At 38.6% G+C, this 26,368-nt stretch overlaps 1 protein-coding gene across 2 annotated transcripts in view; it reads right to left on the reverse strand.

Annotated features, from left to right (window-relative positions):
* micu3a (mitochondrial calcium uptake family, member 3a) overlaps positions 1-26,368 on the reverse strand; it is a 153,909-nt gene that overhangs the window by 102,250 nt on the left and 25,291 nt on the right. Inside the window, exon 2 of one of the 2 annotated variants that reach the window (XM_073064596.1) lies at positions 22,484-22,583. In XM_073064596.1, coding sequence (XP_072920697.1) covers positions 22,484-22,583 — 100 coding nt within the window. Of the gene's footprint in view, positions 1-22,483; positions 22,638-26,368 lie in introns of both variants that reach the window. The other variant, XM_073064595.1, reaches the window with a different exon arrangement.

Raw genomic sequence — 26,368 nt, forward strand, 5'->3', positions numbered from 1 at the left:
CAGTTTTTCACAATTCCTGACATTTAATCCTAGAAAACACTCCCTGTCTTAGGTCAGTTAGGATCACTATTTTAAGAATGTGAAATGTCAGAAAAATAGTAGAGAGAATGATATATTTCAGCTTTTATTTCTTTCATCACATTCCCAGTGGGTCAGAAGTTTACATACACTTTGTTAGTATTTGGTAACATTGCCTTTAAATTGTTTAACTTGGGTCAAATGTTTTGGGTAGCCTTCCATAAGCTTCTCACAGTAAGTTGCTGGAATTTTGTTCCATTCCTCCAGACAAGACTGGTGTAACTGAGTCAGGTTTGTAGACCTCCTTGCTCACACACACTTTTTCAGTTCTGCCCACAAATTTTCTATCGGATTGAGGTCAGGGCTTTTTGATGGCCATTCCAATACCTTGACTTTGTTGTCCTTAAGGAATTTTGCCACTATTTTGGAGGTATGCTTGGGGTCATTGTCCATTTGGAAGACCCATTTGCGACTGAGTTTTAACTTCCTGGCTGATGTCTTGAGATGTTGCATCAATATATCCATACAATTTTCCTTCCTAATGATGCCATCTATTCTGTGAAGTGCACCAGTCCCTTCTGCAGCAAAGCACCCCCACAACATGATGATGCCACCCCCATGCTTCCTGGTTGGGATGGTGTTCTTTGGCTTGCAAGCCTCACCCTTTTTCCTCCAAACATAATGATGGTCATTATGGCCAAACAGTTCAATTTTTGCTTCATCAGACCAGAGGACATTTCTCCAAAAAGTAAGATCTTTGTCCCCATGAGCACTTGCAAACAGTAGTCTGGCTTTTTTTATGGCGGTTTTGGAGCAGTGGCTTCTTCCTTGCTGAGCAACCTTTCAGGTTATGTCGATATAGGACTTGTTTTACTGTGGATATAGATACTTGTCTACCTGTTTCCTCTAGCATCTTCACAAGGTCCTTTGTTGTTGTTCTGGGACTGATTTGCACTTATTGCGCCGAAGTACGTTCATCTCTAGGAGACAGAATGCGTCTCCTTCCTGAGCAGTATGACAGCTGCGTGGTCCCATGGTGTTTATACTTTCATACTTTTGTTTGTTCAGGCGTTTGGAAATTGCTCCCAAGGATGAACTAGACTTGTGGAAGTCCACAATTTTTTTCTGAGCTCTTAGCTGATTTCTTTTGATTTTATTTGTAAACTTCTGACCCACTGGAATTGTGATATAGTCAAGTAAAAGTGAAATAATCTGTCTGTAAACAATTGTTGAAAAAATTACTTGTGTCGTGCACAAAGTAGATGTCCCCAATGTCTTGCCAAAACTATAGTTTGCTAATATGAAATCTGTGGAGTGGTTAAACAATGAGCTTTAATGACTTCAACCTAAGTGTATGTAAACTTCTGACTTCAACTGTATGGTTCCGTGAATGAAGTATGTGAACAGCATACGTCATCACGCCACCATGTCAAATAAAAGTAAAACTCAACACGTTATTTCCAGTTCTCAGTTTTTTCGCTTTTAATTAGTTTTTATGTTTTGAAGTTACAAACATAACAGAAAGGCACTTAAAATCTATGCAACCAACTGGGGAGAGTGTTCAAGGACTTAGAAACATAGAAAGCCTACAGCACAATACAGGCCCTTCAGCCCACAATACTGAGTCGAACATGTACTTATTTCAGAAATTACCTAGGGTTACCCATAGGCCTCTACTTTCCTAAGCTCCAAGTACCTATCCAGAAGTCTCTTAAAAGACCCTATTGTATCCACCTCTACCACTGTCGCCGGCAGACCATTCCACGCACTCACCACTCTCTGCGTAGAAAATCTACCACTGACATCTCCTCTGTACCTACTTCCAAGCACCTTAAAACTGTGCCCTCTTGTGTTAGCCATTTCAGCCCTGGGAAAAAAGCCTCTGACTATCCACAAGATCAATGCCTCTCATCATCTTATACACCTCTATCAGGTTGCCTCTCATCCTCCGTCGCTCTAAGGAGAAAAGGCCGAGTTCACTCAACCTATTCTCATAAGGCATGCTCCCCAATCCAGGCAACATCCTTGTAAATCTCCTCTGCACCCTTTCTATGGCTTCCACATCCTTCATGTAGTGAGGCAACCAGAACTGAGCACAGTACTCCAAGTGGAGTCTGACCAGGGTACTATATGGCTGTAACATTACCTCTCAGCTCTTGAATTCAATCCCATGGTTGATGAAGACCAATACACTGTATACCTTCTTAACCACACAGTCAACCTGTGCAGCAGCTTTGAGTGTTCTATGGACTCGGACCCCAAGATCTCTCTGATCCTCCACACTGCCAAGAATCTTACCATTAATACTATATTCTGCCATCATATTTGACCTACCAAACTGGACCACCTGATGCTTATCTGAGTTGAATTCCATCTGCCACTTCTCAGTCTAGTTCTGCATCCTATCAATGACCCGCTGTAACATCTGACAGCCCTATACACTATCCACAACACCCCCAAACTTTGTGTCATCAGCAAATTTACTAACCCATCCCTCCACTTCCTTATCCAGGCTATTTATAAAAATCACAAAAAGGGGTCACATGGATGTAATTGGGTGACATAGGCTCGTGGGCCGGATGGGCTTGTTACCGTGCTATATCTGAAATAAAGAAATAAAATCATTGTCATAGGTTGGGGTAGAGACTATAAAATTAGGACATTATGTTGAAACTTTACTGATTAAGTGCCTTTGGAGTATTGTATGTACTTCTGGTTGCCACACTTTAGGAAGGATGTGGTTGGTTGGAGACCAAAATGAATAACCTCACACTAGCTCTCAACTCCCAAACCTCTACATGCCAAAGTGCCTGAGGTAATGTGACATTCATTAGCTCAGCTGTATTGGTTATACTAGTGAGTGTTTGCCACGGATGTCAATGGGACTGCCGTAGTATTGAAACTTTCATTAAAGCTCTTCGGAGGAACATGGAAAACCTCTAAGGAGAATGGATTATGTGCATGTTCTGAGTGCTTTAAGTGATGTGCATCCTTCAGGAAATAGAGGTGCTGTGACAACACATTTAAGTTATTGAGGCAGGAGTTAATTGCTTGACGAGGGAGTACAATGCCTCAAAAGATTGTTTGGCTGCTCATTGGTGCACTGTAGCAGTGAACTGAAAGGGAACATGGACAGGTTTAAATGTATAACACTGGGGTACAGTACTGGTGAGGATAGGTCTGTGACTGTATAACATTAGGGTACAGTACAGGTGGGTAAGGGTCTGTCAGTGTATAACACTGGGTACAGTACAGGTGTGGAAAGGTATATAATGTGGCAAGTGTTCAGGGATATTTGCGTGGAGTTACATAGAAACACAGAAAACCTACAGCACATCTTCAATCTCTAACTGCTGTAGTCTGAGGTTTCCACCTACTTCAAAAGGGTATCAATCTTATTGGTGCCCAAGCAGAGCAGGGTGTGCTGCCTCAATGACTATCACCAGCTGCACTCACATCTACTGTGATAAAATGCTTTGAGGTTAATCATGGCAAAAATTAACTCCAGCCCAAGCAAGGACCTGGAGCCACCTCAATTTGCCTACCATCACAATAGGTCTACAGGGGATACAATCTCACTGGCTTTTCACTCGACCTTGGATGACTTGGACAATAGTAAGACCTATTTCAGGCTGCTGTTTATTGATTTTAGCACTGTTTAAAACACCATCATCCCCCCCAGAACTAATCAACAAGCTTCAAAACCTGGGAGTCTGTATCTTCCCATGCAACTGTATCCTTGACTTCCTCACCAGGAGACTAGTCAATGTGGATCAAAAATATCATCTCCTCCTCGCTGACCATCAATACTAGTGCACCTCAAGAATGCACACTCAGCCCACTGCTCTATTCTGTCTACACCCATGACTGTGTGGCTAAGAACAGTGCAAATGCCATCTATAAATTTGACAACGACACAACTGTTTTTGAGAGAATCTAAAGGCAGTGAAGAGGAGGCGTACAGGATTGAGATAGATTAGCTGGGTGAACGATGTCACAATATTAACCTCACACTCAATGCCTGTTAGAATAACAAACTGATTTTGGACCAGTAAGGGGAAGATGTGGGAACACACACCAGTCCTCATCAAGAAGTCAGCAATGGAAAGGGTGAGCAGTTTCAAATTCTTGGGAGTCAACATCTCTGAAGATCTATCCTGGGCCCAACATATTGATGTGATTACAAATAAGGCAGTGGATATACTTCATTGAGAATTTAAGGAAATTTGGTATGCCGCTGAAGACACCACCAAATTTCTACAAGTGCTCTGTTTTAACTGGTTGCATCATCATTTTGCATGGATGCTCTATAGCACAGGATCAAGAAGCTGCAGAGGGTTGTAGACTCAGCCAGCTTCAATATGGGCACTAGCTTCCCTACCATCGAAGACATGTTTAAAAGAGGATGCCTCAAAAAGGTGGCATCCAGCATTAACAACACTCATAACCTAGCACGTGTTCTCTTCTCATTACTATCATCAGAGGAGGTAAAGGAGCTTGAAGAGACACACTCAAGTTTCTTCACCTCTGCCATCAGAATAGTACCCACGAGCATTCCCTCTCTATACTCTTTTCCATAGATGCTGAGTTCCTCTGACATTTTGTGAATGTTGCTTGGATTTCCAGCATCAGCAGATTTTTACTATTTTTGCTCTCTTTTTGAACTACTTATTTAATTTTTATATACATATTGCCTCTAAAAATATTGGAAATTTTCATGTTTTCTTGTTTTAAAACATTGAATCACGGTGGATTTAATTTGGCTTTTTTGACACTGATTAACATAAAAAGAGTGTTTCATGTCAAAATGAAAACAGATCTCCACAAAGTGATCTAACTTATTTACAAATATAAAACATAACTATTCACCCCCTTTAATATGACACACCAAATCATCACTGGTGCAGCCAATTGGTTTTAGAAGTCACATAATTACCGTAGATTCCGGACTACAGAGCGCACCTGATTAAAAGCCGCTGGCTCTAATTTTAGAAATAAAATCAATTTTTTAATTGTAAAGGCCGCACCGGATTTTAGGCCGCACCGGATTTTAGGCCGCACCGGATTTTCGGCCGCAGGTGTCCCACGTTGTAATATGAGATATTTACACAGAAAGATATTACACATGAGGATTTTTTAACTTTTAATTAAATCCATATGGTAACAAAAACAAATACATATTGCAAATGCTTTTTTTCGAACCGTGCCCGTAACGCGGCTACTTTTAAATATACGTTGCGTATACTTCTTTACTGAACAACATTCCAATATCTCCTAACGACTGGTAAAAAATATATATACTGCAGCCTACCAGGAAAAGTTATTGATCGCCTTTAACTTAAAAGCAGCGTTCGCTCAGATCCAAAGCCGCTCGCGTAATGTGCTCCCTCCCACCTTTCCGTTTATCGCAAACGGCATTTTTCCCACAAGACACCGCGAAACCGGGTGTGACGTCATAGCATCCCGCAATGTAGTACAGAAAACAAATATAGTTAAAACTCTTCTAACTTTAACTAGAAAATGAATTACTAAGCGAAAATATTATAAACTAAGTAACTGCCATAAGGCAGCACAATGCTTCGAGTGTTTTCCATGTTGATGAGGGTGAGTACAAATGACTGATTTACAATAATTTAATTGTGAAAGTGTGCTTGATTTATCGTACAATTTCATTGGACCTTTGTGAACTACTCATCAATTTTATTGGTCTACTGTTATGAGGCAAAATGTTTACGAGGCGGCATGAAAAAAATCATGTATTAGCCGCTCTGGATTAAAGGCCGCAAAGTTCAAAGCTGTTCAAAATGTGGGAAAAAAGTAGCGGCTTAAAATCCGGAATCTACGGTAGTTAAATAGAGATCTATTGTTGAAAACCTATGTGCAGTCAAGGTGTTTCAATTGATTGTAGTGAAAATACAACTGTATCTGGAAGGTCCAACTGCTGGTGAGTCAGAGTCCTGGTAAAAACTACACCATGAAGACAAAAGACCACTCCAAACAACCCGGTGTAAAGGTCAAAGTGGAAACAGATATCCATAAAGTGATCTTTGTGAAAAACACAAGTCAGGAGATGGATACAAGAAGTGTTCCAAGTTACTGACTCTCCCTTGGAGTAGAGTTATGTCAATCATCAAGAAATGGAAAGAATATGGCACAGCTGTAAATCTGCCTAGAACACGCTGTCCTCAAAAACCGAGTGACTGTGCAAGAAGGTGACTAGTGAGGGAGGCCACCGAGAAAACTATGACAACTCTGGAGGAGTTACAAGCTTCAGTGGCTGAGATGGAAGAGACTGCGCATATAACTCACTAGTTGCAGAGGAATAAGATGGAAGAGGAGGATTCTGGATCTAGGCTTATGGACAATGATGAAGGTTAATGATAGGTTAATGATGAAGAATTACAATCTTCTGAGCCATTTCACTGCACTAGTGCAACAACTGACACAAAAAAGTCAATTTTTACAATGGGAGAGTGGCACAGAGAAAGCCACTGTTGAAAACAAACTTACATGAAATCTCGGCTAGAGTTTGCCATAAAGCACGTGGGAGACTCTAAAGTCAGCTGGAAGAAGGTTCAATGATAGGGTTTCCCAACTGGGATTCCGTGAGACATCGCTAGGGGATCTGCAAGACTGTGATTAAAATAAATTGTCATATAGACCTATTTCATTATTAAATGTAGATGCTAAAATTCTTTCAAAAATAATGGCTAATCGGCTGGTGAATATTCTAGCTAAAATTATATCTCTAAACCAAACAGGTTTTGTAAAGGGCCGTTATTCCTTCTCTAATGTTCGGAGACTGTCAAATGTAATATATTCATCCTTTTCTAAGACTCCCCAATGTGTTGTCTCTCTCAATGCTGAAAAGGCATTTGACAGAGTTGAATGGAAATACTTATTTAATGTTTTGAGAAATTCGGCTTTGGTATTAATTTTAATAAGTGGATCAGAATGATATATAAAAGCCCTATTGCTACTGTTATTACTAATAATTGCAGATCTCCTTTTTCTCAGCTTTCATGGGGTACGAGACAAGGATGTCCGTTAAGTCCCTAGTTATTTAATTTGGTGTTGGAACCCTTGGCTATTGCACTTCGTAAAGCTAAAGATATTCATGCAATTTTCATAAATGGGACTATTCATAAGATCTCCCTTTATGTTGACGATCTCTTAGTTTATATTTCAAATCCTGAAGAATTCACTCTTTGTTTATTGAAACTATTAAACGAATTTGGAATGTTTTCGGGATATAAACTAAACCTTCATAAAAGTGAATTATTTCCCCTAAATGATTCTGCTTCTATATATGATGGCATTCCTTTTAGAGTTATGGACTCTTTTAAATATCTAGGTATTATTATTACTAACAATCATAAAAACCTTTATAAAGCTAATTTGGTTCCTTTAGTGGATTTTATGAAGCAATTATTTTGTAGATGGAATCCACTTACACTTTTGTTAGCCGGCCAAATTCATTCAGTTAAAATGATAATTTTACCAACATTTTTATATGTATTTCAAAATATCTCTATTTTTTAAACTTTTTTAACTAAGAAGCTTTTTGATCAGGTTGACTCTATTATTTCATCTTTTGTTTGGAATAATAAAGATTAAGAATTGGTAAACATCATTTACAAAAATTAAAATAGGATGGAGGTCTTGCTTTGCCTAATTTAAGAATGTATTATTGGGCTTTTAATATACGTTATATGTGTTTTGGTTATATTGGGCTGATAAAAATAAACAACCACCTTGGGCTGATTTGGAATTGAATGCTGTGAAACAGTTTCACTTAACCTCGTTATTAGGAACTTCTCTATCTGTACAACTGGCCAAAATTACTAATTTAAATTTATACCCTGTGATTAAGCAGTCATTATGAATTTGGTTCCAGTTTTGTAATTTTTTAAATCTTAAAAAATTTAAACTTTTTAGTTTATCGAAATTATTTATTTAAACCTTCATTAAGTGATCTTGCCTTTCATCTTTGATGGAATAAAGGATCCTTCATCGATCTGTTCCAAGATGGCTGACTGATGTCTTTTGAGAAATTAGTAACTAAATACTCTCTCTCATATTCACATTTCCTGCAATATCTTCAGGTCAGACACTTCTTACAAGAATATTTAGGTAATTTTCCATATATACAGGATTCTGACCTGTTAGGTATTATTTTTTAAATGAACCCTTTAGTGAAAGGTTTTATTGGGAAAATTTATAATTTATTGTTACAACAGCACAACTACCCTTCACTTAAGATTAAGCAAGATTGGGAGAGAGAGCTTAACATGACCTTGATAACAGAGGGATTGATTGCGGATTTTGAAGTTGGTTAACTGTTCTTCGATCTGTGCCAGTCACTCTTCAATTCAATTTAAAATTGTACATCATTACTATTTGACAAAGGAGAGACTGTCTAAAATGTTTCCTAATGTTGATAGTTAGTGTGACAGATGTAAAACCGAAACCGCCACATTGACACATATGTTTTGGTCGTGTTCTGTATTGAAACAATTTTGGAAATCTATTTTCTCTACAATTTCTACAGTTCTAAAAATTAACTTACAACCTAATAAATTGACAGTTTTGTTTGGTATAATCCCGCAATGTATTCATGGTATTTCTCTATCATACCAACATGTAATTGCATTCATTACATTATTGGCCAGAAGGGCTATTTTGTTGAAATGGAAAGATGCTTCTGCTTCTACTTTGATACAATGGTTCTCTCAGGTGATGCTATGTCTTAGTTTGAAGAAATCAGTAGTTCAACTTTTGATCCTTGATTTGATTTTGAGAAAAGGTGGGGTTCATTTGCCCGCTACTATCATCTGATTTGAGTTAATTAATATGGTTTCCTTCTGATTTTTGTTTAAATGGATTTGAGTTGACCGATTGATGTTTTTATTCTATGTAAGCTTGTATGATGTATAGCTCCAGGGTTGTGCTCCCAATGGTTTTTTTTTTCATTTTTTTTTAGTTAGTAGGGTTTTTTCTCTTAGTTAGTAGGGGTTCTTTTTTTTCTTTCTTTCAAAAAAAATTCTTAACACTTTATTTTTTCTTATTATTATTGATACATTGCTTAGCTTTGTTAATCAGTTATTTGCTAATTTAATTCATTGTACATGATATATTGACTTGATTACCTTAATGTATTTTTGTTGCTCTTCAATAATAACTAATAAAAAAGATTTTTTTTAAAATTGTCTTCAACCTCATGCAATGCACAATGCTAGCACTTGCAGAGGTGGGCAGTGACAGAGCTACCACTTTCAGCCCGTAATGGGAGTGCGAAGTTGGACCATGCTTATTTGGTTCAGTCCATTCTCAGTTTTTGATGCAAGATAGGGAGGCCATTGATAATTGGTGAGCGCTGTATTGCACAGAGGGGAGGACTGTGGGCTGATGAGGATGAAGTGGGCTATCCAAGCATTGAATGGACTCGCCCAACATGGGGTGTTACACAAGCTAGTCCCTCCTGAACTACCTCTCCCAACTTTGCCTTAAACATCACCAACTGACTAATGGGAATGAACGCGCTTCCAGTGTTGCAGAAAACTGGAGGGAAATTTTCATTCTAAAAACTGTACAGTGTAGCGATTTTTGAAGAGGAGGAGTGAGATGGAAGAGGAGGATTCTAGGTCTAGACCTCCAGACAATGACGAAGGTTAATGATGAAGAATTACAATCATCTGAGTCATTTCACTGCACTAGTCCAACAATAGACACAAAAAAGCCCATTTTTACAATGAAAGCTATTTATCAATGGGTTTTACATGGACTGGTGATCCAGGTTGTCCTTTTCCATTGTGCCTGGTCTGTGGCAAACAACTTACAAATGTAGCAATGGCTCCAGCAAAATTGAAAAGACACTGAACTACAAATCACAGCCATATGACACGTAAAAGTGCTGATTATTTTAAATGGCCATTGGAATCTCAAAACAAACAGATTAAAGCTTTTTAAAATAAAGTCACAGTCACTAGAAAGATTCAGGAAGCAAGTTATTTGGTATCTGTAAAGACCAGTTCACTCCAGAATGTTAAAAAAAACTGAAAACCTGGACAGAGCACACCAATCTCCTGCTACATCGAGATAACTGGTGGCTTAGCAAATAAAGGGTTTGAGCTGAAAGGTGAGTAAAGATGGAAATGAAGAATGGCTGCAGAAACTAACCAACTTAAGACATTTTTCATCATATGAACTAGCTGAACAAGTCTCTGCAAGGCCCTGGAGAAAATGTTTTGACGTTAAGTGACAAGATTCTTGTAATTAAAAGTAAACTGATTCTTTGAAAAAATCATGTTGCACAAGGACCTTGAAATGTTTCCACTGCTGCTTGGGCTTGAGAATGAGGAAGAATGTCAGAAAGTCTAGAGCCTTATTGAAAACAACCTGGAAGAACTGCAGAACAAAATTGAACAGTATTTTTCCTCCCTTTCAACACAAGTGTATGACAGCGTGAGGGACTTTTTCTCTTAATCTTCTGCTCAGCCTGACAACCTGACTTTGAGAGAAGAAGAACTTTGTAAGCTACATTCTGATCATGCACTCAAGATTAGATTTACTGACCTGCCCCTGGACAAGTTCTGGATCTCTGTGAAAGAGCATCCTGCCACGTTCATATGAAAGCAATGAACATTTTGCTGCAGTTTTGAACTTCTTACGTGTGTGAGCAACCTTTCTCGTTTAACAGCGGCAGAGCAAGGATTGCAATCGTCTCATTTCAGTTGAAGATGAAATCCATGTGAAATTAAACCCAGAATTGAGAAATTTATTAGGTTTACCTTATGAGGTTTTAAAATTTATGAAAAGAAGATTAATTTCAAGAAAGGTAAGCTAAGCTTAACTATCTTTTTTTTCAAGAAAGATTGGCTAAAAATTCATTCTCTACTTAAAGGAGCATTGACAATTATCTTTGGATTATTATATTTACATCTTATTGATCATGCTAATGTACTGTAAGTTCTACATATAATAATTTGTATGCAGGGGTTTCCCTGAGACCTAAATTTATTTCAAGGGTTCCTCTAGGGCAAAAAGGTTGAGAAAGGCTGTTTTATGCTCTGATGAAACCAAAATTGAACTTTTTGGCCATCAAACTAAATGCTATGTTTGATGTAAGCCAAACACCGCACATCATCAAAAACACACCATCCCTACTGTGAAGCATGTTGGTTGCTGCATCATGCTATGTGGATGCTTCACTGCAGCATGCCCTGGAAGGCTTGTGAAGGAAGAGAGTAAAATGAATACAGTAAAATACAGGGAAATCCTGGAGGAAAACCTAATGCAGTCTGCAAGAGAACTGCAACTTGGGAGAAGACAATGACCCCAAGCATAAAGCCAAAGATAACTACCAGGTTCAGGAACAGTTATTACCCCTCAACCATTTAAGGAATGGCTTAAAAACAACAAAATGAATGTCCTGGAGTGGCCAAGTCAGAGTCCAAACCTCAATCCAAAAAGAACTGTTCACTCATGATCCCCATGCAATACAACAGAGCTTGAGCAATTTTGTAAAAAAAAGAATGGGGAAAAATTGCAGTGTCCAGATGTGCAAAGTTGATGGAGATGCATCCACAGAGACTCAAGGCTGTAATTGCTACCAAAGGCGCATCTACTAAATACTGACTTAAAGAGGGTGAGGAATTATACAATAAATTATTTTGTGTTTAATAAATGTAATAAATTTAGACCAATTTGTAGAAGTTTGTTCTCACTTTGACAAAAAAAAGTATTTTCTGTTGATCAGTGTCAAAAAACGCCAAAGTAAATCCACTGTGATTCAATGCTGTAAAACAATAAAATGTGGAAACTTCACCCCGGGGGTGGGAGGGGGGGGGGAAGAAATACTTTTATAGGCACTGTTTCTAATTACAATTTACAGTATTTTTTTATTATGTACTGTTGTACTGCTGCCGCAGAACAAAAAGTTTCATGACATATGTCAGTGATAATCCATCAGCATGGACCCCACCATCCAGTCCATGCTCTCTTCTCACTGCTATCATCAGGAAGGAGGTACAGGAGCCTCAAGTTCCACACTACCAGGTTCAGGAACAGTTATTACCCCTCAACCATAAGTCTCCTGAACCAGAGGGAATAACATCACTCACCCCAGCACTGAACTAATTTCATAATCTATGGACTCACTCTTAAGGACGCCACAACCTGTGTGTTCTTCATATTTATTACTTATTTATATATTATTATTATTTTTATATTTGCACAGCTTGTTGTCTTTTGCCTATTGGTTATTTGTCTGCCTTTGTCGCATGTTTTCATTGAATCTATTTGTGTTTCTTTGTACTTACTGTGAATGGCTGCAAGAAAATGAATCACAGGGTACTATATGGTGTCATATGTACATATACATATTTGAATAAACCTGATTCAGATTGGTTTTTATCCTATCAAAATATTTACATATGCTAGAATGCTTCAATTACATCATCACTTAATCTTCTGAACTCAAGGGAATTCAAGCTTAGTAAATGCAATCCTACAATGTTTCTTCAAATCCTCTCCTGTTCCATTTGATAATAATATTTTTTGTCTATCCAGAAGTGCAAGGCTCCAGAAAGATGTATGATCTTGTGTGCACCAGAACACTGCTGTCGAAAACAATATTTCTACTTAAATAATTCTATTTAAATTCTCAATTTGAATGTTACACATTTTATTTAATTGAAATCACTTAATTATTCCATAGTTTAGTACAAAAAGACAGAATAATAAATAGTAAATAATGCGAAAGTAGTCAGACTCCCTTTATATATCTGATTTGAAAAAATATTGAAAATACACCATTCAGAAATAAACAAGAAGGCATATCAAATAATATCAGTCCAGATGATTCTTTGTTGCCAAGATCTAAAAGGATTCAAAATGATCCAGAGCCAAGCTTTATTGTTTAAACATATGCTTTCAAGCGTGAGTTCTCTTTATAAACTCAGTGAAAACAAAATTAAAAATTCAGGACCTAATTTTACCAGAAATTACAACATTGAAATGGATATTTTATGCATATGGTTTTGATTAAAAATACAAAAAGTGTTTGCATTAGTAACATATCCAAAGTATTGCTTTCTTTATGGATCAAGATAATAAACTAGTAATACACCCATTGACTATAATTGCCTATCATCAATGCACTTCACACAATTAGATTTACTATGTACATATATGCAGTTTTTATGACTAGGACATAAAGCCATAAATTTCATTAGACTTGCATCACATCTTCAGAGTCAGGACCTTGCAAGAACCTAAACAAACTGAGATTAGTGTCCAATAGGAATAGACATACATGCAAGTGCAATAGATACAGACTTTGTGCAACGATGAAAAGAACAGCTTATTACATATGCTCTGTGGACTCACAATAAAGATAATAAAATAACCTTCGTTCTTGCAAAAACACTCTCAGAACCAAAGCTTGAGCAATTACTTGGTCCCTGGATACATTGACCTAAATCTTTAATCAGTAGCACAGTGATGCTGCTCACTAATGACATTGTTGAAACCTGCCCAAAATAGGTTAAGCAGGTTATGTGGCATGTTTCTTCCTATTATAATCCGATTTGCAATGAGGTGGGTTCTGCAAGAGATATGTGAACTCCCAGAAAGAGTCCACATGTTAAAGACTGAATGGGAACTCTGAATGAAGAATTCACATAGACAACAAAGAAACAAAAAACACTAATTTTACCCAAAACATTTTACAGAACATAAACAGACATTAGGATGTGTGTGTGTGTGTGTGTGTGTGTGTATAGTGAAGCAATAAATTGGTAAAAAAAAATCAGACATCAAATTAATTTTTCAAGACTATGGAATTCCAAAACAAGTATTCCTTAGTCTATCTTCTGAATTCCATCCCGTGAGTACTGTATAGTCAAGCCAATTCAATTTGTCCTCATGGGCTCACCCCTCATCTCTTGAACCAACTTGGTGAACCTCCTCTGTATGGCCTCCATGGCCAACAAGTATATCTTTCCTCAGGTGAGGAGACCAGAAATGCATTCAGTACACCAGGTGCAGTCTCACTGATACCATGTACAGTTGCAGCATAACCTCCCTGCTTTTAAATTGAATCACTCTAACAATGAAGGTCAACGTTCCATTTAACTTCTTGACAACCTGCTGCACCTGGAAATCAACCTTTTGTGACTCATACAGAAACATTCCCAATTCCCTCTGTATCATATATGCAATATTTCACCATTTAAATAATAATCTGATCTTCAGTTTTTTCCTCCAAATTGGATGACCTTGCATTTGGCAACATTGTACTCCATGTGCCAGACCTTTGCCCACTCACTTAAAAGATCTCTATCTCTCTGTAGACTCTCCACATATCTGCAAATTGCTTTTCTACTCAATTTAGTATCATCAGCAAACTTGGATATGTTACACCCGGTTCCCTCTTCCAAATCATTAACGTATATGGTGAAAAGTTACAAGCACAGCACCATCCCCTGCTGCAATCCGCTCTCCACTGATTGCTAACCAAAGAAACATCCATTTATCTCAATTCTCTGTCTTCTATTGATTAACTAATAACTAACACCTAACCCCCAACTCCATGCATCCTTATTTTATGGACATATCTTTTTTGAGGACTCTTATTGAACACCCTCTGGAAAGTAACATATAAACAGCTGATGGTTAAGTATATGAACATAGTATGAAAATGTTGATATTTAAGCTATGACACAGATTTGGTATTGTGTTCACCTGGGAGGAACAGGACAATTCTGGATGTTTGCATTTAGTTGTAAATAGGCAAATATTAGAAACAGTTGTCAGGTTTACAGTAATTATAGTGAAGTTCAACTGCAAATTCTGTACTAAATCCTAAACTATTGGTATTGGTATCATATTGTCAATGTACAGAGATGAAAAGCTTTTGATACTTGAATGCTTACTGCTCAAATTTGTTCAAGATTGTAGAGTCCCAATGATTAATTTTTATAAGAAAGGCATTAAATGAATCTCCTTCATTTGATGCAGTTTGCATAATATCTAATTATTAATAACAGCTTATCTAATGCATCCCAGAAATAGTCATATGAAGAATGCATTGGATCCAACCTAAAAAAGTAATACATCATGCTGATGGTCTTCTGCAAACAACCACTAAATTTGGCTTTCTCCTTACAATTATGTATAGATGGTGATTAACAACTTAGGTCCTTATTTCCTCTGGCCCAGTCAAAATCTCATTCATAGCTGATTGTGGACTTCAGGAAGGGTAAGACAAAAGAACACATACCAATTCTCATAGAGGAATCAGAGGTGGAGAGAGTGAGCAGCTTCAAGTTCCTGGGTGTCAAGATCTCTGAGGATCCAACCTGGTCCCAACACATTGATGTAGTCATAAAGAAGGAAAGATAGCCGCTATACTTTATTAGGAGTTTGAAAAGATTTAGCATGTCAACAAATACATTCAAAAACTTCTATAGTTGTACCATGGAGAGCATTCTGACAGGCTGCATCACTGTCTAGTATGGGTGGGGGGGGTGGCTACTGCACAGGATCGAAAGAAGCTGCAGAGAGTTGAAAATTTAGTCAGCTCCATCCTGGGCACTCGCCTACAAAGTACACAGGACATCTTCAGGGAGCAGTGTCTCAGAAAGGCAGTGTCCATTATTAAGGACCTCCAGCACCCAGGACACGCCTTTTCTAATTGGTACCATCAGATAAGAGATACAGAAGCCTGAAGGCACACACTCAGTGATTCAGGAACAGCTTCTTCCCCTCCACCATTAGATTCCTAACTGGACGTTGAAGCTTTGGACAATACTTCACTTTTTTCTAATATACAGTGTTTCTGTTTTTACATACTTTTTAAAAATCTATTTAATAAGCGTAATTGATTTACTTGTTCATTTATTATGTTTTATTTTATTTGTTATTTTTTTTTTCTTTCTGCTAGATTATGTATTGCATTGAACAGCTGCTGCTAAGTTAACAAATTTCATGTCACATGCCGATGATAATAAACCCGATTCTGATTCCCTATGTTTTTTAATTTGTAAAGGATCTCCTTACTATTCTTTATCTCGATTCAATCCTTGAGACTGCTCTTCCGTAATCATTCCTCTTTAGTTAACTAGATAACATCACAAATCACTTCCAGTTTCTACGCATTTCCTTCTCTTTCTTTAAACTTATTGTTATGTTTTGTAACTCCAGAAACTAATCAAAAGAAAAACACATGAGCCTGAATGCTTGTCTACTTAATATCTTTCCTTTTTTTCTCCCCCTTAGGGAGGTGCTCAAATATGTCTTATTCAATTTATTTTCAGAAATTCATTTTCGACAAACTGTGGTCCACTGTCACTGACAAAGTGCTCTGGAACACAAGTCCTTGAGAAGAGCCTTCTTAACACATCAAGCATGCGAGGCTGCAGTGGACGAGTTCAGGAATGCTTCTGGCCACTTTCTACTATGAAGAAATTTGTGCCCATGTATGGTTTGGCAAAATCGACATGAATCCTCTGCCAAAAGAATGCAATCCCAGGGAAGGAGAGGTGCTGCTTTTGGCATCTTCTGAACATGCTGGCATCCCAATCAGTGCATAGCAAACTGCTCAATCCCCGAATCTATCCCAGGCCACCAGACAAACCTTGGAGCCAACACTTTAATTTTAATCACACCTAGATGACTGGCATGTAGCTCATCCAACACTTTTGCTCTCAGTTTTGATCGTACAAAAACTCTCAATCCCCACATAAAGGAACTCCCATCAAGGGCAAGTTCATCCCAGCACTGGTACACATAGGTAGAAACTGGAATTTCTGTCGCACATTCCAGCCATTTTGGGTTGCTATGTAGATCTGCAACAATGTGGGGTCTTTTCTGCTTTCCCTTTGGATCATCTCTGCCGTAACAGGGAGATCTCCGATTTGCATTAGGGAGAATATGTCAAGAAAAGTGTCCTCTTTTGTAAATTTTGCAGGTACTTCCTTTTGCAAGGGTAAGAAGGACAATCTATTAGCATTTCCATGATTAGCTGTCCTCATGAATTCAATCTTGTAACTGTGTTCTCCAAGACATTTGTGCTGATGCTGTTAATGGAACACCCTTCTGTGGATTCAAAATGGACACTAGTGGCTGATGATCAGTCATGAGGGAAAACTCTCTCTCATACAGGTACTGATTGAAACATTTTACACTGTAAAGCAGAATCAATGCCTCGCTGTCAATCTGTGTGTAACTTTTCTCTGCAGTGGAAAGGAAAGTGATGCAAAGACTATGGGCATTCATTTACATCACATAACATACGACATGTCTGCACTTGTACCATAAGGCAAAACATCACAGACAAACTTCACTGGATGATATGGATCATAATGTTTAAGTACAGTGTCTGTTGTCACCATTTCTGGTTACCATCTCACACTGCTTTGTCCATTGCTATTTCTTCCCAATCTGTAGTAATGAGTTCAAGGGATGGAGCACAGTAGCCAGGTTTGACAGGAACCCTTTATAGTAATTGACAAATCCTAAAAAGAACCACAACTATGACACATATTTGGCCTGAGGGAATTCACCTCAGCTTGAATATTTTTAGCACACTTGTGTAATTTTTGTGTGTCAATGGTGTAACCAGAGTAAGTAAAGCTTGGTTTAAAGAATTCACGTCATGTCTTGCTCTGAGCCCATAATCTTCTAATGTTTTTAACACTGTCCCAAGATCTTGGAGATGTTCCTTGTCATCCTTACTAGTAACAATGATGTCACACAGGTAACACTGAGTACTTGGAAAAAGCCTTATACCACCTGGTCCATAGCTTTCTGACAGAGTGCAGGTGCAGATGCTACTCCAAAAATAAGCCCATTATAATGATAATGCCCTTTGTGAGTGCTTATGGTGAGAATCACAGGACTCTTCTTCCATCTCCAGCTGTAGGTACATCTCATCCAAGTCCACTTTGGTGAAGTGTGTCCCTCCAGAAAGGTTTGCAAAGATATCCTTTATCTGGACAAAGCAGGGTGATCTACAGTACTTCCAGTACTGGGTTAATAGCGACCTTAAAATCACCACAAATCCTGACAGACACATTTTTTTCCTGGCTACTAGCACTACTAATGTTGCCTATGGGCTCCACTGAACCTTGGAAAGAATTCCCTCAACCTCCATAAAATCTAGCTTACTGGCGACTTTATCATGGATAGTATAAGGAGTAGGAAGAGGCTTTGTAAAACTTGGGTGTGGCATTTTAATTTAACACCATTTTACCCTTGATATGTTTTGAGTTTTCCAATGCCATCTTTGAACATTGCTGTGGCATCACCCAGTACCATTGTTAATTTGCTTTCAATTGACTATTTCAGGGGGTGTGGCAAATGTTGGATAAATCTCCATTCAAGTTGTAGTTCTCTCAGCCAAATGCAGCTCCACAATGCTGGTCCTCTGTTTTTACCACATACAAGTCTAATGTGGCTTGTTGGCTGTTGTATTTCACTGTTACAAATGTCATTCCTACAGCAAAGATCTTTTCTCCAGCTTATATTCTTAGCTGGATATCTGCAGGCTTCAGTTCAGTATCTTTGAAATACCGTTCAAACTCATTTTGTGAAATGATTGAAACAGCTGAGCCAGTATACAATTCCATTTTAATTAATTTGCAATTCACTTCTGGTGTAAGCCATATTGCTCGTCTCTTGCTAGTTTTCACAATTTAAATCTCAAAGCCACCCAGTTCGGTGTCAATCTTATCATTATCAGATTTTTCATCAACAACTTGCAGATTAATGCTCTCTTTGAAACTCCAACTTGACTTTTTAATCTTTTCCTCTTCCCTGTGCAGTCCATTTATTTTTGTACACCCGACATGCTCTTTTTCTATTTCCTACTTTGTTGCATTTTCTGCAAGTTTTCACTTTAAACCTGCTTTGGTCTAGTGTATGAGACCTCCTCCATTCATTGCACTCAGCAACACTGGCACTTGTTTTCATCAGCTATTTCATTTGCTTAAAAATACTACTCAATTCATTCAGTGGACATCATCCAGTTATTTCTTGTGCAATCGAACGAGGCTATCTTTCTGATGTAGCCAGTCAGTTCTACTTTTTTTAAAATTATCACCCAGTACTCACTGTTTATGAACCCATGTCCATACTCATTGCTTGCTAATTTCATCCTTTTTTTTTGTCTTTTTATACTATAACTCGAAAGTTTATTTCCCCTTCCAAAGAAAAATGTGCTGCACTTCAACAGGTAGGTAGTTATCTTAGGTTTGTTTCAAAAGTTCCTTGTTAACAGTGTTAAGTTTTATAACTCCAGAAACTAATTGAAAGAAAAACACAGGAGCCAGGATACTTGTCTACTTAGTTTTTCTTTCTTTCTTCTCCTAGTGAGGTGCTCAAACATGGGGTGGTAGCAAATGACGTATGTCATTCACGTACTTCTTATACAAGCAGTCCCCGGGTTACGAACGAGTTCCGTTCCTGAGTTCACCTTTAAGCCGGATTTGTACGCAAGTCAGAACAATACGGTATTATTTAGCGTCAGTTGGTCAAACATTTGTCTTAATATGTAGTATATATTTTACCTTTCCATGCATATAAAATACTTAAGAAACGTATGTATTCCAATAATTAAACCACTGCGTTGCTTAGTAATAATTGTAGCTTTCATCGGGGCAGGGCCTTTCACATGCTCCATTATTCTCACTTTATCCTTTAAAATTGATCCGATCGTTGACCGACTGTAGCCTAATGCTTTTCCAATGACCGATGATGTTTCACCTCTTTCCAAACGCTTTATTATTTCCACTTTATTTTCAATCGTGATCACTTTCCGTCAACGGAACAGAAACACTGCTGGTGCGGGTCCAGAGCTCCGCCAGGTCCTAAGTATCACCACACTGAATTCCCTGGGTCCTAAAGTCCACCGAACTGAGACAGCTTAAATGGGACAAGTGGGGGCTGTGCTGGGTTTGGGTATTTGATCATCCACAATATTCTGCATGGGAATTTAAACTGGAGGTGGCAGTGTTTATTTTTACGAGGTCGAGTGGCAAGCTCGACATCAACCCGGCACGAATGGAGAGCGCGCTCGAGAGCGGTCTGTCACTGGATTGAATTTGGGAACGCCCGTTCTCGAGCCCGACGCTGATCTCACTGCACCACCAGCTGACCAGAAAAGGGGGGGGGGGGGGTGGCGGGGTTGCGGTGAATCGTGCTAAGAAAAATTTAAGCCAAATACAAAGTTACACAGTCAACACAGTGTCAACGGCAATGACTTAAAATGGCAGACAGCATCGCAATCCAACTTAAAATGGCAGACTGCGTTCTCCATCTTGGGTTCGTAACTATGAGTTGTTCGTAAGTCGGATGTACGTAACTTGGGGACTACCTGTATATTACTTATAATGAATTATGTAAACAAAGAATGCTTAATACAACAATATATTTGCAATATTACTCAAATATTACAGAAAGATTGAATACACTACACATACTTATTACAACACAGTGGGTAGCCATTCCAGCTCACAGGACTGCAAATTCAACAGTCCAATTTCTCTGGAAATAGATTGCGGTTCTGTGAATACAGTATACAGTTGGCCCTCCTTATCCGCGAATTCCACATGTACGAATTCAACCAACCGCAATCGCAAAAACCTGGAAATGCTCTTCCAGCACTTGATGTTCGAGCATGTGCAGACTTTTTTTTCTTGTCATTATTCCCTAAACAAAGCAGTATAGCAACCATTTTACATAGCATTTACATTGTATTAGGTATTATAAGTAATCTAGAGATGATTTAAAGTATACGGGAGGATGTGCGTGGGTTATCGTGGATCGGGATCGAAAAAAATCGGAAGTTCTCTTAAGTTGGAACAGGTTCATCCGGTATTACTTAGCATCAGTTAGTCAAACGTTTGTCTTAGTATATATTTTACCTTTCTATGCATATAAAACACTTAAGAAACGTATGTTTCAGAACCAGGCTTGGGAATGGAAGTTCTCGGGACTCGGGCCAGACCACTCCCGAGTGCACTCTCCACCGTGCCAGGTTAATGTGGAGGATCAAAAGCCCAAAATCTAAAACCCCAAAGCCCAATAATTAAGCCACTGCGTTGCTTAGTAATAAATGTAGCTTTCATCAGTGCAGAGCCTTTCTCACTTTATCCTTTAAAATTGTTCCGATCGTTGACCGACGTAGCCTAACGCTTTTCCAATGACCGATGGCGTTTCACCTCTTTCCGTTTGCTTTATTATTTCCACTTTATTTTCAATTGTGTTTGTGATTATTTTCGCAAACAGAAACACTGCGGATTCAGATCTCTGCTGCTGGGTCCTAATGTCCACCGCACTGAGACAGGTTAAATAATGTCTGGGGTTCCGCTGAGTCCTAAGGTCCACCCCATTGAGACAAGTTGAATAAGGGACTTGAGCATCCGCGAATTTTAGTATCTGCGAGGGGTCCCAGAACCAATCCCCTGCAGATAAGGAGGGCCGACTGTACTCAGTAGGTTCTGCTTATTTTGCAAGGTGCTTCTCCATATTGACTTAAATTCTGTGCTGTTGAAAAGCCCATGTTGTAGATGCAAGGACAATACTACTAACTGTATGAGGATTTAGTACCATCAACAGCTGTAGTCATAAGCTGCAGTACTGAAACAGACCCACCCAGTCATCTCTATATCATTTCTTGATGCAGACCCTACCCATTGTCCATGGAATTTACATTCTGGATCTATCATTTTCTAAGTTTATAAAATATTTGTGTGTTTCCTTTGAAATTACCTAGCTTTTAATCCTTCATGAAACACTCTTCAATTTTCTTATGTACTCTCTGCATTTGACTTGATTTTCCTAAGAATTCCACTCCTGATAGCTCTTCCAACATTCTTTTCCTATTTTAATTTAATTTTTTCCATTATCTTGGGAGCATCAAATTCGAATGTCTCTTAATTCAACTTCATAGGGAATGTTCTTAGACAATGTTTCAAGTCAAATTGTACAAAATCTCTCTTAAAATCACCTAAATGTGTTCTCCACCTCAGTTTTCTAGCTGGATATTTTTATCTTTGAATTTTATCATATGTCTGTAACATACCGTTTAAAGACTGATCTGATAATTTTCATCATATGTTATTGCATTAAAATGGACCACTTTGTCCTATACCTTAATCTCCAAAAACTAGATCCAGTATTGCTCTGTTCTAGAAATGAGCATTGTGGTTCCCTGGAAACACACTTTATTTTCCTTTCCCTTTTATCATCTTCTCCAGCTCCAACTAAAACCTTTCAACTCAAGACCATTTCTGCCTCCAGTCCATATGTATTTGGACAAATTAAGTGCCCTTTTCCTAAGTTCCATTGTTTTCACATTTCTTCAAAATCTGCATTTAACATCTCCCAAAGTAGCAGCTTCTTTACCATGCTTTAAAAATGGTTACATATGAAATCATTTGGAGAGAACAGATATACTTACTTCTTGGTTCATCTGTTGTGACAGACTCAATGAAGTCCCGTGGGGTCATAAAGAGCTGCCCTTCATATTCCAGCGATGTAAACAGTCTAAATCTTTGTTCCTGGGAAGAAACATATAGTTCTACATCTTCAAAATCAATTTCTTCTATTGTATTCTGAAAGATACAAAATTAAATGCTGGTCTTATGTTTTTGAATACTGATATTTACATTTATGTAGTAGCAACTCATAATGATGTATTAAGTCACTTAGATGTGAAATTTCATGGCACCCTATTCAATTCGATTATAATGTTTCTTAAATAAATGAAACAGGGAAAACTTAAAAACACACCGTCATTTCAAAACCAACATAATCCTCAGTGTTGTGTAACGACTTATTAATAATAGAAAGTTGAAGTTTAATATAACTGAAACGTGATTTCACTTTGCACCATTCACCATGTAGAGAGTGTTAATCCAGTGTTGTGGTCTAATTTCAAAGGATTTAGCTAGTTGATCTGGGAGGAGTGAACTCTTTTCCCTGTCCATTTTTAGTCATAGTGCCAACGACCAGCAATTTCTAACTGAAATACAGAAGTCTGAAATGAGCTGGATGTCTATTACCACTGCATCTGGCTCTGCTGCTGTACACACCACATAAATTGGATTTGTCAATTAAAAGACTTAGTGATTATCTATATATTTTACAAGCTGGAAGAAGACAATGACACTTATGACTTTCGTATTGATTACCAAAGCATATAATATCTAAGCAAGCATTATTTTTGAATGTATTTGCCATCCTAGTTTAATTTTATATGCTTTTTAAGAAGTGCACTACACAAGTTTTATCAAAAAACTGAAAGAATCAATATTTTTCATCTTAAGTACATCTCACATATGTATGTCATCAGATAAAAATTAATGAATCACTTGGTTGCTCTTTCAAGACACAATGAGTATAAAAGAACTACAGTGCTTTGGTATTACTGAGAATTAGTGTTTAAAAACAAGAGAACTACATATCTTAAGTTTTTTAAGACATACTCATTTAATTGAAATTTAATTCCTGACGAAGGGTCTCGGCCCGAAACGTTGACTGTGCTTCTCCTTATAGATGCTGCCTGGCCTGCTGTGTTCCACCAGCATTTAGTGTGTGATAATTGAAATTTATTGCAAGTTGTACAGTAACAATAGCTCACATACTGGAGAACAATTAACTTTTCTCATGTTAATGGTATCACATTGCACGATATCCATTAGCTGCAATTTTAACAGGCAACTATGCACCATTAGTAATGATAATTGGTTTAAATGACATTCATAATCAAAATAAACAACTAAACTTACTTTACTTTACTAAGCAATTGATACTAGAGCGTACAATCATCACAGCGATATTTGATTCTGTGCTTCGTGCTCCCTGGAGTACAAATCGAAGTAAATATAATAAAAATTAAATTATAATTCATAATTAGAAAATAGAGAAGGGAAAGTAAGGTAGTGCAAGTCAGGTCCGGATATTTGGAAGGTACGGCCCAGATCCGGGTCAGGATCTGTTCAGCAGTTTTATCACAATTGGAAAGAAGCTGTTCCCAAATCTGGCCGTACGAATCTTCAAGCTCCTGAACCTTCTCCCGGAGGGAAGTGGGACAAAAAGTGTGTTGGCTGGGTGGGTCGTGTCCTTGATTATCCTGGCAGCACTGCTCCGACAGCGTGTGGTGTAAAGTGAGTCCAAGGATGGAAGATTGGTTTGTGTGATGTGCTGGGCTATGCTCACGGTCTTCTGCAGCTTCTTCCGGTCTTGGACAGGACAACTTCCATACCAGGCTGTGATGCACCCTAGAAGAATGCTTTCTAAGGTGCATCTATAAAAATTAGTGAGGGTTTTAGGAGACGGGCCAAATTTCTTCAGCTTTCTCAGGAAATAAAGGCACTGGTGGGCCTTCTTGGCAGTGGACTCTACTTGGTTAGACCAAGTCAGGTCATTTGTGATATTCACACTGAGGAACTCAAAGCTTTTGACCTGTTCCACCTGCGCACCACCGATGCAGATGGGGTTGTGCGGTCCGCTACTCCTTCTGAAGTCAACAACCAATTTCTTCGTCTTGCTGACATTGAGGGATAGGTTATTGTCTTCGTACCATGCCACCAGGTTCTTAATTTCCTCTCTGTACTCCAACTCATCATTACCCAAGATACGGCCTACAATTGTGGTGTCATCAGCAAACATATATTGAGTTTGATGGAAACTTGCCTATACAATCATGGGTGTACAGTGAGGCAATAAACCCAAATATTAATTACTTGTCTCTCTCCAGTATGGCGTAACCTGACTACTCTTATTTTAATGTTTTTTTAAAATTAACTTAGTTGTCATGCAAAGTTATGGACATCTTAATTAGGTGACGGGGCCACTGGTTTCATCTTACATATATAGATTCACCTCTAATTTTTAATTGTTTCTACAAAACAACTGAATGACCCTTCCTTGATTGTTGACAGGCTTTGTCATTTTTTTGCATTCAGATCTCATATTATTGCCTGTCTCATAAACAAAACTCAATTACTTTATCTCTATTCTACCGTTTTCTCCAAATTCTTGAATAAGACAATAAGAGTGCCCTAAGACAAAGGAGCAGAATTAAGCTATTTGGTCCATAGAGTGTGCTCCACCATTCCATTATAGCTGATTTATTGTCCCTCTCAACCCTGCATTCTCCCCATAACATTAACGCCCTTACTAATCAAGAACCTATCAATCTCCACATTAAATATACTCAGAGAGCGGGTGTGGTGGGGGGGAAGGGACAAGGGGCGTGGCAGGGAGTGCGGCATGGCAGAGAGTGGTGGAGACCCTGAGGGAAAGAGGAACATCAAGAGTAATATGCGAGTATGGCATGCAACAGCTCCACTGCTACTGCTACTCTCCCTTCCACAACGCTTACAAAGCCCTCCTTCGCCCAGCTATTGGAAAATCAGATCACTCTTCGATCCTGCTTTTGCCGACATACAGGCAGAAGCTGAAACAAGAGGCGGCCATGGTTAAAACTGTCCACTGTTGATCCAACTAATCTGTCTCCATGCTACAGGACTGCTTCGATGACATCAACTGGAATGTATTCCATGATGAGAATGTCTCCGAGTTCACTCACGGAGTCACGTGCTTCATCCCAAAGTGCATCTACGATGTTGTCCCCCAAATATCAAGAAAGTCCAAGGTCAGGGTCTTCCCAAACCAGAAACCCTGAATCAAAAGTTCCGTGCGAGCAGCACTTACTGTGACACAGAGCTTATGCTACCGGCAATCAGCAGGAGCTCAAGAAAAGCAGTTATGATCTGCACAAAGCTATCAAGGCTGTGAAACAACAATACAGAGACAAGATTGAGTCAAGATTCACAACCAATAGCACGTGACTTGTGGCGAGGGTTGCATACCATCGCAGACTTCAAAACCAAACATACTGGAGTCACCAACATTGCGGCCTCTCTCCCAGCTGAGCTCAATCGCTTTTACGTTTGGTTTGACGTCGCTAACTCTGAGCCTCTGAGGAAAGCCACCACTACAACCTGCAACCTGGTCATCTCTGAGGCTGAGTATGCAGATGTTTCCAACGAGTGGACAGTCGCAAGACTGCAGGACCAGATGGCATCCCAGGGTGAGTACTCAGGATGTGCACACCACAACTGGCAGGTGTGTTTACAGCCATTTTTAATCTCTCCCTCTCCCAGTGTAGAGAGCCCTCCTGCTTCACATTATCCACCACTGTCCCCATATCAAGAAAGTCCAAGGTAACATGCCTGAACAACTGGCGTCCTGACGCACTCACCTCAATAATAAGCAAATGCTCTGAGAGGCTGGTCAAAGATTACATCTGCAGCGTGCTACCACCCAAACTGGACCC

This window comes from Hemitrygon akajei, chromosome 13, assembly GCF_048418815.1.
Source record: "Hemitrygon akajei chromosome 13, sHemAka1.3, whole genome shotgun sequence".
NCBI lineage: Eukaryota > Metazoa > Chordata > Chondrichthyes > Myliobatiformes > Dasyatidae > Hemitrygon > Hemitrygon akajei.